Source organism: Garra rufa, chromosome 1 (assembly GCF_049309525.1).
Source record: "Garra rufa chromosome 1, GarRuf1.0, whole genome shotgun sequence".
Lineage (NCBI taxonomy): Eukaryota > Metazoa > Chordata > Actinopteri > Cypriniformes > Cyprinidae > Garra > Garra rufa.
Window position 1 is genome coordinate 83,114,335 of NC_133361.1, and position 15,098 is coordinate 83,129,432.

A 15,098-nucleotide genomic window follows, 5' to 3' on the forward strand; every position below is an offset into this window, starting at 1 on the left:
TCTGGTGGTTTATTTAAGTTGTTGATGTCCTTAAGAATATATATTCAGGAGCCTTTCTTCTGATTGGCCTGTTGTTTTCTGAGTGACACACAGCCAGGCCAACCTTAAGTAACTACGGTCATGTATGCTGTAGCCTAGCCCAGAGCTTGCTGTGGCTTGGTGATACTCAACAGGATATTTCAGAAGGATCATTAATGTTTCCCCCTTTCACAGTGAGCGCTGATTCCGGAAAATTACGGGTATGAGTGCTGTGTGAACAAAAGCCAGAACCAAATGCCATAAAGGCAGTGTTGCACTGATGATCTCACATCCAAATGTCACATGTTTTTATGGGTTGTGTGTAGAGCACGCATAGATTTCGGAAAACAACTGTGAATGAACCAAATTAAACAATTCCGCAACAAATCATGGAACACATTAGAGGGCTGCATTGGGATTAGGACCCAACGCAAATCTCGCCGGAGCGGGCGGTTTGAACTTTGCTGCGTGCGGGAATGGGCGGCTAAAAAAAAAACACTGCGGGATCGGACAAAAAGCAAAGCACAGACCGATTCGCAGATTGGAAAGACGATACATCCGTTGCTTCAGTGCCAAAGCCGGTGGATAATGAAATGGCTGAATATCTCAGCTCCCGGCTCTCTGATAACCCAGACCCAGGCAGCGTGCTTTTGAGCCCGAGCCCGTCGGGGCCAGGCTTCGGGCCAATTTTCACGTCATAACTTGCACGCATATCGGGCTTCGGGCCTGCTTTAGAAAAAAAAAAAAAAAAAAAGTTTAATGAGATTTAATGCGTGCGGTCCCCGGAAGCGCCAGTGATGCCTAACTCGCGCATAGCAGAGTATGAGTGGAGCGCGGAGTGGAGCGGTGTGATTTTGAATCTTTAAAAGTCGGAGCCTCATGGTTTTCACACTCTCCAAGAGCGCTCCACCACCGCTCCATCATGGACAATTCATGCCAATGGTCCGTAATATAACTGCACATTAAGCAGGAAATCATATGTTAAACATGTTTAGCTAGCGTGTTAGAGATGGATCATTACAAACTTTGCAAATAAATAAGCAGGGAAAAATCAGGCAAAGGCAAACTATAGGCAGAGGGGAAAATGTTTAAAACATTTCCATGCTGTAAGGTAGGATTGGAGAGTCCTAGGGGAGACAGTTTGGAGAATGGAATTGATGGAGGCTTCGAGGACGGGTCTCAGAGGGTGGTTTACGGGTATATCAGTTCTGAATAAGGAGGAACTGGGGTTGGGGACGGGTCCGCCTCTGGTGCCAGCGATCTGAATTTCTGCCAGAATCTGGGTTCTGATGGAGTTGGGTTCCAGGGGAGGTTCCTGCGCTAGAGCATTTGGAGATGCTGGAAGGGGCGTGGCTGAGGCTAATGAGAAGGAAAAGCGGGTCTGAGGAGGAGGAAAGGTGGCTACCGGGACTGTAAGTGGAGGTAAGTCTGCGCTGCGGCCGTCTCCTGGGACGGAAAAAAGAGGAGGAAAGAGAGGGAGAATGGCGGGCATTCGGAGTCTGCGAGATTAGAGGTTGGCTTGCGCTAGGAACGGCTCCTGGGGCGGAGAAAAATAAAGAAGAGAAGAGAGGGGGTATGGGGGGCACCGGTGCTTGTGCCATGAGCAGGGGAATGCTCGTGCTATGATTGGATGGCGGTGCTGCGGGCCATGGGAGGGGAATGGAGTTAAGAGAATGGTGGGGCAAAAGCTGCGGACGGGAATTAGCCGCCGGTGTGGGCGAGCTCGTGCTACCGCGGCGGCTTGTAGAGGCGATGGCCTGTTCTCCGCCGGCATGAGCAGCAAGCTTCCGCTTGGAAGATCGAGAAGGAGGGCATTGGCTGGCGACTGCGGCGTTCGGGGCGTGGCCCAAGCTCTGTGATGGCTTTTTTCTGCGTCCTGGCGTAGAGTAGGGAGCCCTGTGGGTGGTCTGAGTGAGGCCCTGGAGGGAGGGGTGGACTTTGATTTCTCCTTCGGTTGGAGAGATGCGTAGAGGCCGAGGAGATCCGCTTTGGAGGAACGGCGTGGGAGGACGACGCCGGAGCTCGCAAGCGTCTTGCGTAGCCCGGCTATGGTCCATTTTCCCTTGGCTGTGGCCGAGGAGAGGGCTGTAGCGTAAGAGGACGCTGGGGAAGATGCCTGACGCCTGGAAGGGTGGTGGAGATGGCGTGATCTGGCGCCTTGGAGTGTAAGCAGCGGCTACGCGAGAGGGCCTGCGGCCCCGCGATGCAGCCACGGGCTTGGTTGTTGGATCCTGCGGACCGCTGGTGGTACGAGCGGCGACCAAATAATTGCAAAACTGCTGTTTTCATGTAGTTTATCATTGTATTTTTTTGCAAAGCAGTCTATTTTTATGTGCCGTGTGATGGTACAACATTTTTAATAAAAAATGAAATTATATTCAAATGTATTGTGTGTTTTGTCTTTCTGTGTTCTCATAGGCTAGCTACTTTCAGACATGCTTTCTGCACATTTACACCAGGACCATTCAAGCCTATGGAATACTTCAATAGCCAAAATCTAAGTACTTGAAGTCTAAAGAAATGCACGGTAGCCCAGGCTACTCTTCATCTTCCCTAACAGTGTGTCAGAATACCTGCAGGCCAAGGAAAGAAACAAACATGAATCTCTTGAATAATAGCAATACAAATACTTTTTTTCCCCTGTGGGACGGGAGAAGACACAAAATCAATGCATCTCTTATCGTGCGGGAATAAATTCAAAGAGTTTTGCGGGTGCAGGCGGGAGTGGAAATACATATTGCGAGAGTGTAACACACACGTTGCGGGAGCGGGCGGTAATGGTCAGAAATTCGGCAGGGGCGACGGGAGCGGGATAAAGAAAACAGTCCTGCGCAGGATTCTAGAACACATTATCCGTGTATTTTCCGGAATGGCTGTGTGAAAGAGGCTGAAGTTGACGTAACACTGGTCTCTTATATTTACGTTGTTCGAAAGCCTGTGCAATGATGTAGTTTTGACATCTATCGACTGAACAGGGTTTTCATACTTGTTTTTGTGTTGATGCTGCTTAGCAATGAAATGGACGCAATGTTGTCGGGGTTTGACAAAAGGAGGGTGGGACGGTGGTTGGTATTCGGGGTGGTGACTAAAGGTGGTGACTGAGTAGATCAGACGTCACATTTTTACAGAAGTCACTGCGTCTTGTGAAAAGGAACAGCTACTTTAAGCAGGCTGTGTGCAGTTTACTGTGGATTGACTGTTTTGAAACTTATATGGTAGTTACATAGCCCCTAGACCTCAGTTATCATGAAAAAAGCCAGAAAATTTAGATTTTGACAATATGGGACCTTCAACTTTTATAATATATATCTCTTTGGTTTTGAGACTTTAGGCTTTGCAGCTTCACAAATCTTATCTAATGCACAAACAGCTTGTAACACTCTAAAGGAAACCGCGTCATATGCCCCTTTAAATTATCTTTGTTATTGATATCCCACACACCAGCTCTACCAAATCTGCTTCTGGCGCCACCATCTGTAGGACTTATTGGCACTACTCTCAAATGTTAGTTTTTCATGTTTTTCAGCTTATAACAAGTTACTGAAAATGAACCCTTCTTACTTGTATTTCAGAGTTGATTAAAGAAAAAGAGGAGAATGAAGAATCAAGTCAAGTTGAGGAGAAAAATCATTTTAAAACTGGAGAAAGACCTTTGAGTTGCTCTCAAGCCAAAAAGAAAGATTTAAAGAAAAGAAGAGCAGAGAAATGTTCCACCTGCACTCAGTGTGGAAAAAGTTTCACAAGAAAAACAGATCTTGAGCGCCACATGAAAATTCATACTGAAGAAAAACCATTTACTTGTGATCAATGTGGGAAGAGTTTTTCACGCTCATCAAGCCTTAAGGAGCACATGAACATCCACACTAGAGAGAAGCACACATGTGATCAATGTGGTAAAGTGTATTTAGCTGCTTCAGGTCTGAGAAATCACTTGAAAGTTCATACAAAGGTGAAGCCACATTCATGCCATTTGTGTGGTAAGAATTTTTGGCATCTACAGAGCTTGCAAGTATATGAGAATATAAATACTGGTGTGAGAGAATCCATGTGTTCCAAGTGTGTAAAGATTTCTACTTCAGTAACTTATTTAAAACTGCATAAGTTGATCCACACTGGAGAGAAATCCTATGAGTGTTCACACTGCAACAAGAGATTTAGTCGGTCAGGGGACCTGAAAATACACAAGAGGATCCACACTGGAGAGAAACCTTATGAGTGTTCACACTGCAACAAGAGATTTAGTCGGTCAGTAGGTTTGAAAACACATGAGAGGACTCACACTGGAGAGAAACCTTATGAGTGTTTACACTGCAACAAGAGATTCCGTCGGTCAGGGGACCTGAAAATACACGAGAGGATCCACACTGGAGAGAAACCTTATGAGTGTTCACACTGCAACAAGAGATTTAGTCGGTCAGTACGTTTGAAAACACATGAGAGGACTCACACTGGAGAGAAACCTTATGAGTGTACACACTGCAACAAGAGATTTAGTCAGTCAGTTCTTTTGAAAACACATGAGAGGATCCACACTGGAGAGAAACCTTATGAGTGTTCACACTGCAACAAGAGATTTAGTCAGTCAGTACATTTGAAAACACATGAGAGGATCCACAGTGGAGAGAAACCTTATGAGTGTTCACACTGCAACAAGAGATTTAGTCGGTCAGTACATTTGAAAACACATGAGAGGATCCACACTGGAGAGAAACCTTATGAGTGTTCACACTGCAACAAGAGATTTAGTCAGTCATCAGATCTGAAAACACATGAGAGGATCCACCCTGGAAAATAACCATATCATTGCACTGCACATGAGAAGCATTTTATTCAATCATCTGCTATACACAGTCATGCAGAATATCTCTGGCAGATTTACACATACTGGTCTGGCATGTACTGTATATGTATACTCATCACTACTGGTAAATTAGAAGGAGAGAGATTAGTCTCATTAGTTTTCACTTTTACTTTAAGTAGTTAATGATCATTTTGCTTTGAGTCATTATTAAATGTTACTTTTTTATTAATACATTATCTTTACTTTTTATATTTTATTAACAACATTTGTGGTCAACTGATGTATTTGCATAAGAAAAATAATTTTAGCTTTAATAGTTGAAAGCCAACTAAATAAAGCTTTTAAATGGAATTGAATTAAAAGTCTTTATTGTCTTTGTATTTTTCATCATAAAGTGAAATTATGAGCATTGCTTCTGACTAGTGTTAGAAAACATGTACTACAGACAGTTGTAATATTGAACATTGAAATATATATATATATATATATATATATATATATATATATATATATATATATATATATACATAGGCCTATTTAGGGGGCAGGGGGAGGTACAAAATCTGGGGAGTGTATTTGAGGGGGGGTGGGGGGACGTTTGAATTCCAGCTGGATATAGGCATGGCATTCTGGCTAATGCCACAGGGGCCGAACTATTTTCTTTAATGTGGGCTGGTCAGATTTTTATTACTAATATTGTCACCCTTGGTAAATATAAGCAAAAGTGGATGTGAAAATAAATCTGCATAATTTATCCTTTTGATCTTTCATTAAAAAAATTCACAAAATTCTAACCTGTCATTGAAGTAATCAATAGAACCAAAGGATGAAATCTCACTTGGAAATAAAAATTTTCTCTAGTTCACATTGGCCACTATTATTGGCACCCAATTATAGCAACGTCATTTTCCAGTTCTGAGATACAGTTCTGAGTTTTCTCTAACAATGTCTAATGAGTTTGGAGAACACCTGACAAGAGATCAGATGCCATTTCTTCAAACAGAATCTATAGATTCTCCAGAATTTCTCTCTTCCCAGCTTCATGTTGGTGGTGCTTCTCTTCAGTTTTTATACAAGGTTCTGGGGCCGGATTCACGAAACATTCTTAAGAAGAAATTTCTTCTTAACTGCCATTTTCTTCTTATTTTTTAAAATAAGAAAAAAGTTAAGAATATTTTGTATTCCCAAAAAAAATCATCTTTTTACTTAAGATTGTTCTTAAGACATAAATGAGGAAAATTCTAATTCTTGAAAAGAATCTTCTTAAAACCACCGTAAATAACTTCTTAAAGTTAGGATAGCCTGAGACTTGTCTTAAATCCCAAATAGTAATAATTATTTAATTGATTGATTGGGTTATTTCAAATTAACTGTTATATTAAAGCATTGCAACACTACTAGCTACATATCTAAAACATATTAGGACTATTATTAGAGATGAGCACGAGTTCGCTGAAGTGACAGCAATGACTGATAATGTAAACAATTATCTTTCATGATTAGCCTGAGTATGACCCTACTTTTTGCCGTCATCAAAACTTAGTAGCAACTCGACAAAATCGAGTCAGATAGGGAGATTTAAAAAAAAAAAAAAAATACAACATAATCTTTGGCCGTATTTAGCGCATGTGCAGGACGCGTTTGCTGTAGCAGCGCACACACATAACGGAAGCGTTCATTCAGACAAGGCAACAAAATACAACACAAAAGTGAATAAACTGTTCGCCAAAGCTTAAGACAGACCCTTTAAAAGTAACGGTTCAAAAACACGGCGCATTAAAAACATGAAGCCGAGCGCCAGACACGGTCGTGACGAAAATGTGCGTGCTTATGATGACTAGGATAATCTGCAGAAACCGCAAAAAAGACGTTGAAGTGTTTATAAATGCGTCTCCAGCCATGTATTCACTCAGGTAGATGTATCTTTTTTTTTTTTCTTAAGAAAGAAATTAAGATGTTCTTAAGAACATATTTGAGAATATCTTAAGATTTTTTCAAGAATTGCACTTAAGAACATTCTTACGTACTTCTTAGAATTTATCTTAAGAAATTTCTTAAGAAGATATTTGTGAATCCGGCCCCAGGTCAGGGAAATGGGACAGCCATGGTAGAAGCTTAATTCTGTGCTTAGTGACACAATTTTTGTGTTGATTTTAATGTTTGTTTTGGATCATCGTCCTGCTGGAAGATGCAACCATGGCCCATTATAAGATTTCTAACAGAGGCCGTCAGGTTTTGTTTTTTTATTTGCTGGTATTTGATAGAATTCATGAAGTACTGTGTCTAAACAAGATGTACAGGGTCTACAGAAAAATAGGTCCACAACATTAAAGACCCAGCATTATTTTTAATTGGGGGCATGGGATACTTTTTATCCCTGTCTGCACCAAAATCATCTGGAGGGTTAGCTGCAAAAAAAGCACATTTTTAGTTCCATCTGACCATAGAAGCCAGTCCTGTTTGAAGCTCCAATCATGTCTGACAAGTGAATACACTGGAGATTGTTTTTGGGAAAGCCAGGAGGATTTGTTCTTGAAACCCTCTTGAACAACATGTGGTGATGTAGGGGCTGTTTTATCTTTTTTTTTTAGGCTTTCTGAACCCAAGACTCAACAATTCTCTGCAATTCTCCAACTGTGATCCTTGGAGAGTCTTTGGCCACTCAAACTCTCCTCCTTATCGTGTATTAGGATGATATAGGCACATCCTCTTCTAGGCAGATTTGTAACATCTTTAGTTGATTGGAACTTCTTAATTATTGCCCTGATGGCGGGAATGGGGATTTTCAATGCTTTAGCTCTTTTCTTACAGCAACTTTCTATTTTGTGAAGCTCAACAAACTTGTTCTGCAAAAAAAAAAATGGAACACTAAAATAACACATCTTTATCTCATTCGATTAGGCAAGGCTTGTTTTTTTTTTCAGAATAATCCTTTGTTTTTATATACAGTACTGAAACTGTATTTTGGTATGTTTAATATACTGTACCCACTTAAATTCATTCATCTCTGACACAGTTTGAGATAAAGGTATCAAATCAACTGTAAAAATCCCTAAATATAATTCCCTGTAATGCACAAGGCTTTTTTTTTTCAGATTATTCATTTTTTATGTTTTTTTTTATATTTTATATAAAAATAAATTTCTGTAAGGTCTTGCTCTCACATTCTGCTTAGACTCAATTAAGTTGGAACCTCCTCCTATACTTTGGTTTTATTTGTGTATTTGTATTTTTCACTTTCTCTGTTTGCTTTTATTTCATTCATTTACCTTTGTTTAGCTTGAATTTACCAATAGGTTGGTTTCACGTGACATTACGCTGCTGTATCGCGAGAGCGCGAAATTCAGATGGAGGGCAGGAAGTGAAATAGCTGAGGATCTGCCATTGCCGTCTGAAATAATGCCAATGTTTTGTGTAGTTTACGGCTGCTCCAATCGTTCAAACCGAGAAAAGGAAAAGGGAGTTTTACAGAGTACCAAAGATTGTCACTAATAAAGCTGAGAAATGTAAAAAGCTCACAGAACAACACCTTAAAAAGTGTAGAGGCTATGTTGGATCTCCAACAGACAGATGAGAGCCCGGATCTGACACAGACAGCCGAAAGCTCTGAACCAAAGCAGCCAGCTGACAACAACCCATAATCAGAGGGGATCATTGGGAATGGGACCAGCAAGGTGATCAAGGTGACCAGCATTATTATTCATTGTTACAAATGTTGACCAGAAAACTTGTATGTTTGTAAAAAGTTGTAAAAAAAAAAAGATTACTTCACAATAATTAACATGAACTAAAATCACTCTGTATAATTGGACCCGAGAACTTGCATGTTTGTAAAAAGGTTGTTAAAAAGATAACAATTCATATAATTCATATTCATGAATTAACTAATCATGCTCCCCACTGATATATAGCAAGCTATGTAGATGCCGGATGCCAGACTGAGCTAACAATGGATGACATTGAGAAGATGGAGGATGTTCAGAGACCAAACAAAACAGAGCTTGGAGATCTTCGAGCCAAAGCAATGGACACACAGTTCAACAAGGAGTCCTTTGAAAAAACGAAGACAAGACAAGGTTCTACACGGGGCTTCCCAACTTCTTAGTTTTGATTCAGATTTTTGAGCTGTGCAAACCCTACATCAGCTGTGGTCCTATGTCTGTGCTGTCTAAATTTGAACAGTTCATTTTAGTTTTGATGAAGCTGAGACTAAATCTCCCGCTGAAAGATTTAGCTTTCAGGTTCAAGATCTTTCTGCCAATTGCTTCTAGAGTTTGGCATAAAGTCATTGACATAATACATGAAAGGTTGTAATTTCAAATTGAGTGGCCAGAGCGACATGTTCTACAAGCTACAATGCCAATGGGATTCAGACAGGCATTTGGATGTAAAGTTGCTGTGATATAGGGCTGCAACTAACGACTATTTTAATAGTCGACTAGTCACCGACTATTGAAACGATTAGTCGACTAATCGGATAATTATTCAATTTTTCTCAAATTTAGCATGAGATTGCTTTAATTATGTGGAAAATGATAGTAAATACAAGAAAGAAGGGGGTACTTCAATGAAAAATGCATATTTTATTGAACTTTGCTGCTGATAGGCCAATTCATACTAAAAGTAAATAAAAATGCCCTGTCTAAAACCATTTAGGCACAGTAATCGGTCAGTACAGACATAAATGCATAAATTAAGAAACTCTATAATCTTTTTAAAGGACAGGCACATTTGTTTTATAAGAAAAAATAAATTAAAATCAAGTAAACATTTTCTTCCTGTAAACCAGGGGCAGGCACATCAGCAGCAATAATACCGTAAACAAACATGTATATCCAAAACAAAACGTATTGGCTTCCATGTTATTTAAATCTTACCGAGGCCAGCCAAACTCTGTTTCATTCAACTGTCCGACGTGCTTTCTCTTTAAATGTTCGTGCATCACAGAGGTGCTGCCGTGATGCACAAGGACTGCTTTACAAACCATGCAGGTAATCTTTTTATTCGCCGTAGCAGGCTAAAATGCTCCCAAACTTTATGCCTGTTTCACACATACTCAGTCTGCATTGCGTCTACAGTCCGTGTGCGTTACGTATGCGGTGCAGAAGCAGCACGGACTCGTTTTGCGCTCACACAGAACGCGTTTACAGTCCGTACATTGTGAACGTTGTAATCCGTTAACATGGGTGTGGAAAAAAAATACGCACTGCAGGCGGAGTATGTGTGAAACGGGCGTGTTTTGGTACGCGCAGCTGCTGCATTCAGTGCATTGGACGCCGCCATTTCTGTATGTTATCGCTCAGCATAGAAGCTAATGCCTATGTGCGACTCTCGGCAGAGAGATGCCTCACTCGGTCGGAGAAAACATGTCTGGCGACAACATCGACAATGAAACTCATTGTCGACTATTTCTATTATCGATTTTTGTCGACAACGTCGACGAATCGTTGCAGCCCTACTGTGATAGTTGACTGTTTCGAAGTTTTTGTTGAGAAGCCCTCTAATTTACTAGCCCAAGCACAAACGTGGTCAAACTACAAGCATCACCATACTTTCTGATTGGTGTTGCACCCCAAGGCTATGTAACTTACATATCTTGTGCCTGGGGAGGGTGAGTCAGCGATAAACAGATCACAAAAGAGAGTGGCCTCCTAAAAAACCTGTTACCTGGAGATATTGTCCTAGCAGACCGTGCGTTCAATATTGGTGATGGTGTGGGATTTTACTGTGCTTCACTACAGATACCTGCATTTACCAAGGGGAGAAAACAGCTGTCAGCGTATGAGGTAGCAGACACAAGAAAAATTGCGAATTTGCATATTCATGTTGAGAGTTATCGGTTTAGTCAGAAGAAAATATCAGATTCTGCAAAGCAGGGCTATGCCCATAGAGCACATGACAACAAAACAAGGTGAGGCACTAGCATTGATTGACAAGATTGGGGTTATTTGCTGTGTCTTGTCTAATCTTTCGGATTCTGTTGTCCCATTGGAGTAAGGAGGAGGGAGGGATAGGGATAATAATCAGTCAGTCCAGTACCTAAGCCCTCACACATGTAGAGTCCAATACCTGATTCCTGTTTCTTGGCTCTGATGATAAGTAAGAGGACAGGGAGTAGTACTACATGTATCAGTCTGTTAATATGTTTTCATACTAGAGACTAGGGCTAGTGACTAGTCCAATTGTACTGGATACATGTATTATATGTAATGAAAGGGATTCTAATCTGTTATTGCACACCATGTTCTTATTATAACAATTGTTGAAAAATCTAATCTTGTAAATAAACCACCATGTATAATTCTGTCTTCTCAATGGCATTTAATGTTTTCATTAACAGCCAGAACTCACAAAGACCACACTCATAACAATAGTCAAAATGTACTCTTGTTTCATACAACAGTATTGATATAACAGCAATATCACACACCCCACTTTCTAGAGTGCCTGGATCCTTTCATTACACATGAGTTTGTAACTTGCTGTCCCAGTATTTATGGAAGTATACAGTTTCTAAAAAAAGCACTCAACTTTAAGGATAACATCATCCTAAAGTTCAAGATCAGGCAAAATCATTTCAACAAAAATGTCATTGTGGTTCCACACAACAAAATCACAGTACTCAGCGTCTACAATGTGAAGCTGTTCCTGAACTTAGTAGTAGTAGTCATGAGTCCGGTCCAGCATGACATTATCCCCATCATTGATGAGGCAGAAGCCCTTTTCCCCAGCACACAAGCGCAGATTGGCTTCATCTTGAGTGTGGACACTAAAATCACACAGAGAAGGACATGAACAATAGATTAACAAATATATTTTCTGGCTTTTTGGTTAGTTTAGGACTTGAGACACAACTCAGACTCGAGATTAAGGGACTTTACTACAACAGAGACAGTAATATTACCTTAATCTCGCAGATTCCAGTTCTGTGACAGTCACAAGAGACAATCCCATCAGGGGAGGACCCCATGTATGGCCACTTGGGGTTCAGCCAGAGACCACTGTCCATACAGGAGAAGCCTGTATGCTCCCGACCCATCAGCTTCTCATACACTCCTCTGGCTTGTGCTTCATGTTTGCATGCATAACTGTTTGCATTGCATAACTGTACACAGTACACATTCAAAACATGAAAAGAAAATCATTACTTAGTATTGGATGTGTAGAGCCAATTCAGTGATTTAAATGCCATTACCCTAAACCCCTATACTTAGTTCTACTCCTGCATAACCCTAGTCTTATAACCCTATAACTAATGTTGACTCTTCAGGGCTGTCCATACCATACTCAATCCACTGCGCGTTTTTCTCTTATCAGCTCGTGCACCAAAGCAATGTGTTACTATACATTTCAATTAAAATTCCACCAGTAATAAAGGTTTACTTAATATACAGCCTTCTTTTTTATCCAAATTATACCCTCTGTTGTCAGTGTTTCTTTTTCTGTAAATAAACACTGTTTACACGCAGCCTTACCTCTGCCTTCCCTTACTTCAAACCCTAAATACCTTGTAGCGGCTGTGGTGAACCTATATGCTTCTGGGTAGCAAATGGCCTTGATCAAGTTCTTGGATGGTTGCTGGGGGTTGGTCTTTATAGCTTGTTTCAGCTTGGAAGCAGTTATGCGTCCAGCTCTTTGCCTAAACCAAATCCTGCTTGCACTCTGACTTCGAGTTGCCCTCTCTACAGCCTGGACCTGGGACATGATGAGCTCTTCTAGCTGGAATACCTGGCATAGCTCTCCAAGCTCTTTGGGGGGTAGCTGCAGAGTCTCTGGTGTTCTTTATTCAAGAACAGTTTTAGGAAGCATACTAGATTTGGGGATGAATTCTTTGTAGTAAGGCTCCCTAGCCATCAGTGCTGCACTCCTTGGACAGTTTTTGCTTAAAGTCTCAAAAAAACTAGCATATGTTTCTGACCCTCTCTTAACTCTTGGGCATGAAAGTGATTTCCCAACCTGGTTTTCAGTTGTCCTGCCATCAATGTAACAGTCAAGCTTTTTTTTTTTTTTTTTTTTTTTTTGGCTTTAGCAGAGGAGAAGCTGATCAGAGCAGCAGGAATCTAAAAATAAGTTAACACAAAGATCATTAAGTCCACAATTCTGTGGTCCATAACCATAACATATCTATATGCAGTATAAATCTGGCATTTATCCAATGGCTGTGAGCAGAACAGGTAAGGCTATCATTACAGGATTGAGATGCCAAACTGTGTTTATGTGGTGTTTATGTAACTTTGCAGTCTTAGCTTCTCTTTGTCCAACATTTGGTTTGCAGTGAACGTGTCACCTTACCTTTTTTACATGTGATGGTATCAGCCACTTGCACTGCTCTGTTGTGCAGGAAGCTGTATCTCGCATCTTTACCCCAACTTCAATGGAAAAAAGAACTGCCCCTACATGAGAACACGATTCTGATAGTCTGTGAATAGAATAAAATATGATTTTTATATATATATATATATATATATATATATTAGGGCCGGGACTTTAACGCGTTAATTTAGATTAATTAATTACACAAAAATAGCGCGTTAATTTTTTTAACGCATTGTAATCGCATTTATTTTTGGAATGCGGAATGTTTCTCACTGAATGAGTTTCGGCGGACAGAAAGTGCTTGGAAACATCCCTGTTTAAACTGGCAACAACATACTTTACGACTATGAAAATCAAATCAAATCATATTAATAACAAGATAATCAGTGGGGCAACGTTAGCGGTGCCGGAAGAAAAGTGAGTATATACACTGTAAAAAGTTTGCTGTAAATTTTACAGTAACTTACTGGCAGCTGGATGCCAGTAAGTTACTGTAAAAATGTTTACAGTATTAATACTGTAAGTGCATTTACAGTACTAAAAGGTCTTTACTGTAATTTCATTTACAGTATTTTTACTGTAATTTCATTTACAGTATTTTTACTGTAATTTCATTTACATTATTTTTACTGTAATTTCATTTACAGTGTTTTTACTGTATCTTCAATTACAGTATTTTTACTGTATTTTCAATTACAGTATCAGTACTATAGAGTTTATTTTCATTTATTTTAAACATTTTTTACCTGTAAAAACAATCTAACTCATAAGCATTAGTTCTGATAATATTCTTTTTAATTGTTGAACATTTTCTTTTTAAGTACAGAGACTTTGTATCATGGCAAACATACACATACTGAAAAGCAAAAATAAGTAAGTACACTACCAGTCATAAGTTTTTGAACACTAAGATTTTTTTAAAGAATTCTCTTCTGCTTACCAAGCCTGCATTAATTTGATCCAAATTTAATTTATTCCTTTGATCAAAGCTGAATTTTCAGCATCATTACTCGTCTTCAGTATCACATGATCCTTCAGAAATCATTCTAGTATGCTGATAAACATTATTTAATTTTTAGATTTTTCAGGATTCTTTGATGAATAGAAAGATATTATTTAGCAAGGATGATTTAAATTGATCAAAAGTGATAATAAAGACATTCATAATTGTTACGTGACGTGCTGGTTTGACGAGACGGGAAGCAGGATTCCAACAATAATGACTTTAATTAACTTCTTGAAATGAACAAGAGACATCCACACACAAGGTAAACATTAATAATGACCGACAATAGACTGAACTCAAAGACAGACTTATAAAGCAAACTAATCAAGAGACACAGGTGATACAGATAATGAATGAACAAGGACTAAACCAAATAATTACAAACAGACGGGGGAAGACAGAGGGAGAAACCAAATCAGAATAGTGCAAACACAAAGGCAAAAGACATGAAACATAAGGAGACATGTAACATTACCTCCCCCTCCCGGTAGGCGCGTCTCGCGCCATGACGGAAACACCGGGGAGGGAGGGCGGGCGCCCTGGAGGCCGTTACGGGACAGGACCTTACTGGGTTGGGAAGGCCTCCAGGGCGGATCGGGGAGCCATGGCGGGTCGGGGAGATCAGGAGTCCATGGCCAGACAGGTAGTTCATATGGCCAAGGTGGGTCCGGAGGCCATGGCCGGACAGGCAGTTCAGGTGGCCATGGTGGGTCAGGAGGCCATGGCCGGACAGGCAGTTCAGGTGGCCATGGTGGGTCAGGAGGCCATGGCCGGACAGGCAGTTCAGGTGGCCATGGTGGGTCAGGAGGCCATGGCCGGACAGGCAGTTCAGGTGGCCATGGTGGGTCCGGAGGCCATGGCCGGACAGGCAGTTCAGGTGGCCATGGTGGGTCAGGAGGCCATGGCCGGACAGACAGTTCGGATGGCCATGGTGGGTCAGGAGGCCATGGCCGGACA

At 40.6% G+C, this 15,098-nt stretch overlaps 1 protein-coding gene across 1 annotated transcript; it reads left to right on the forward strand.

The window, feature by feature from the left end:
• Positions 1 to 2,130: 2,130 nt before the first annotated feature.
• LOC141321101 (uncharacterized) lies at positions 2,131 to 5,141 on the forward strand. The gene is made up of 3 exons (XM_073833352.1): positions 2,131 to 2,183; positions 2,437 to 2,519; positions 3,591 to 5,141. Exons 1-3 carry the CDS (start codon positions 2,131 to 2,133, stop codon positions 4,811 to 4,813), a joined length of 1,359 nt encoding a protein of 452 aa, XP_073689453.1. The 3' UTR covers positions 4,814 to 5,141.
• Positions 5,142 to 15,098: the final 9,957 nt, after the last annotated feature.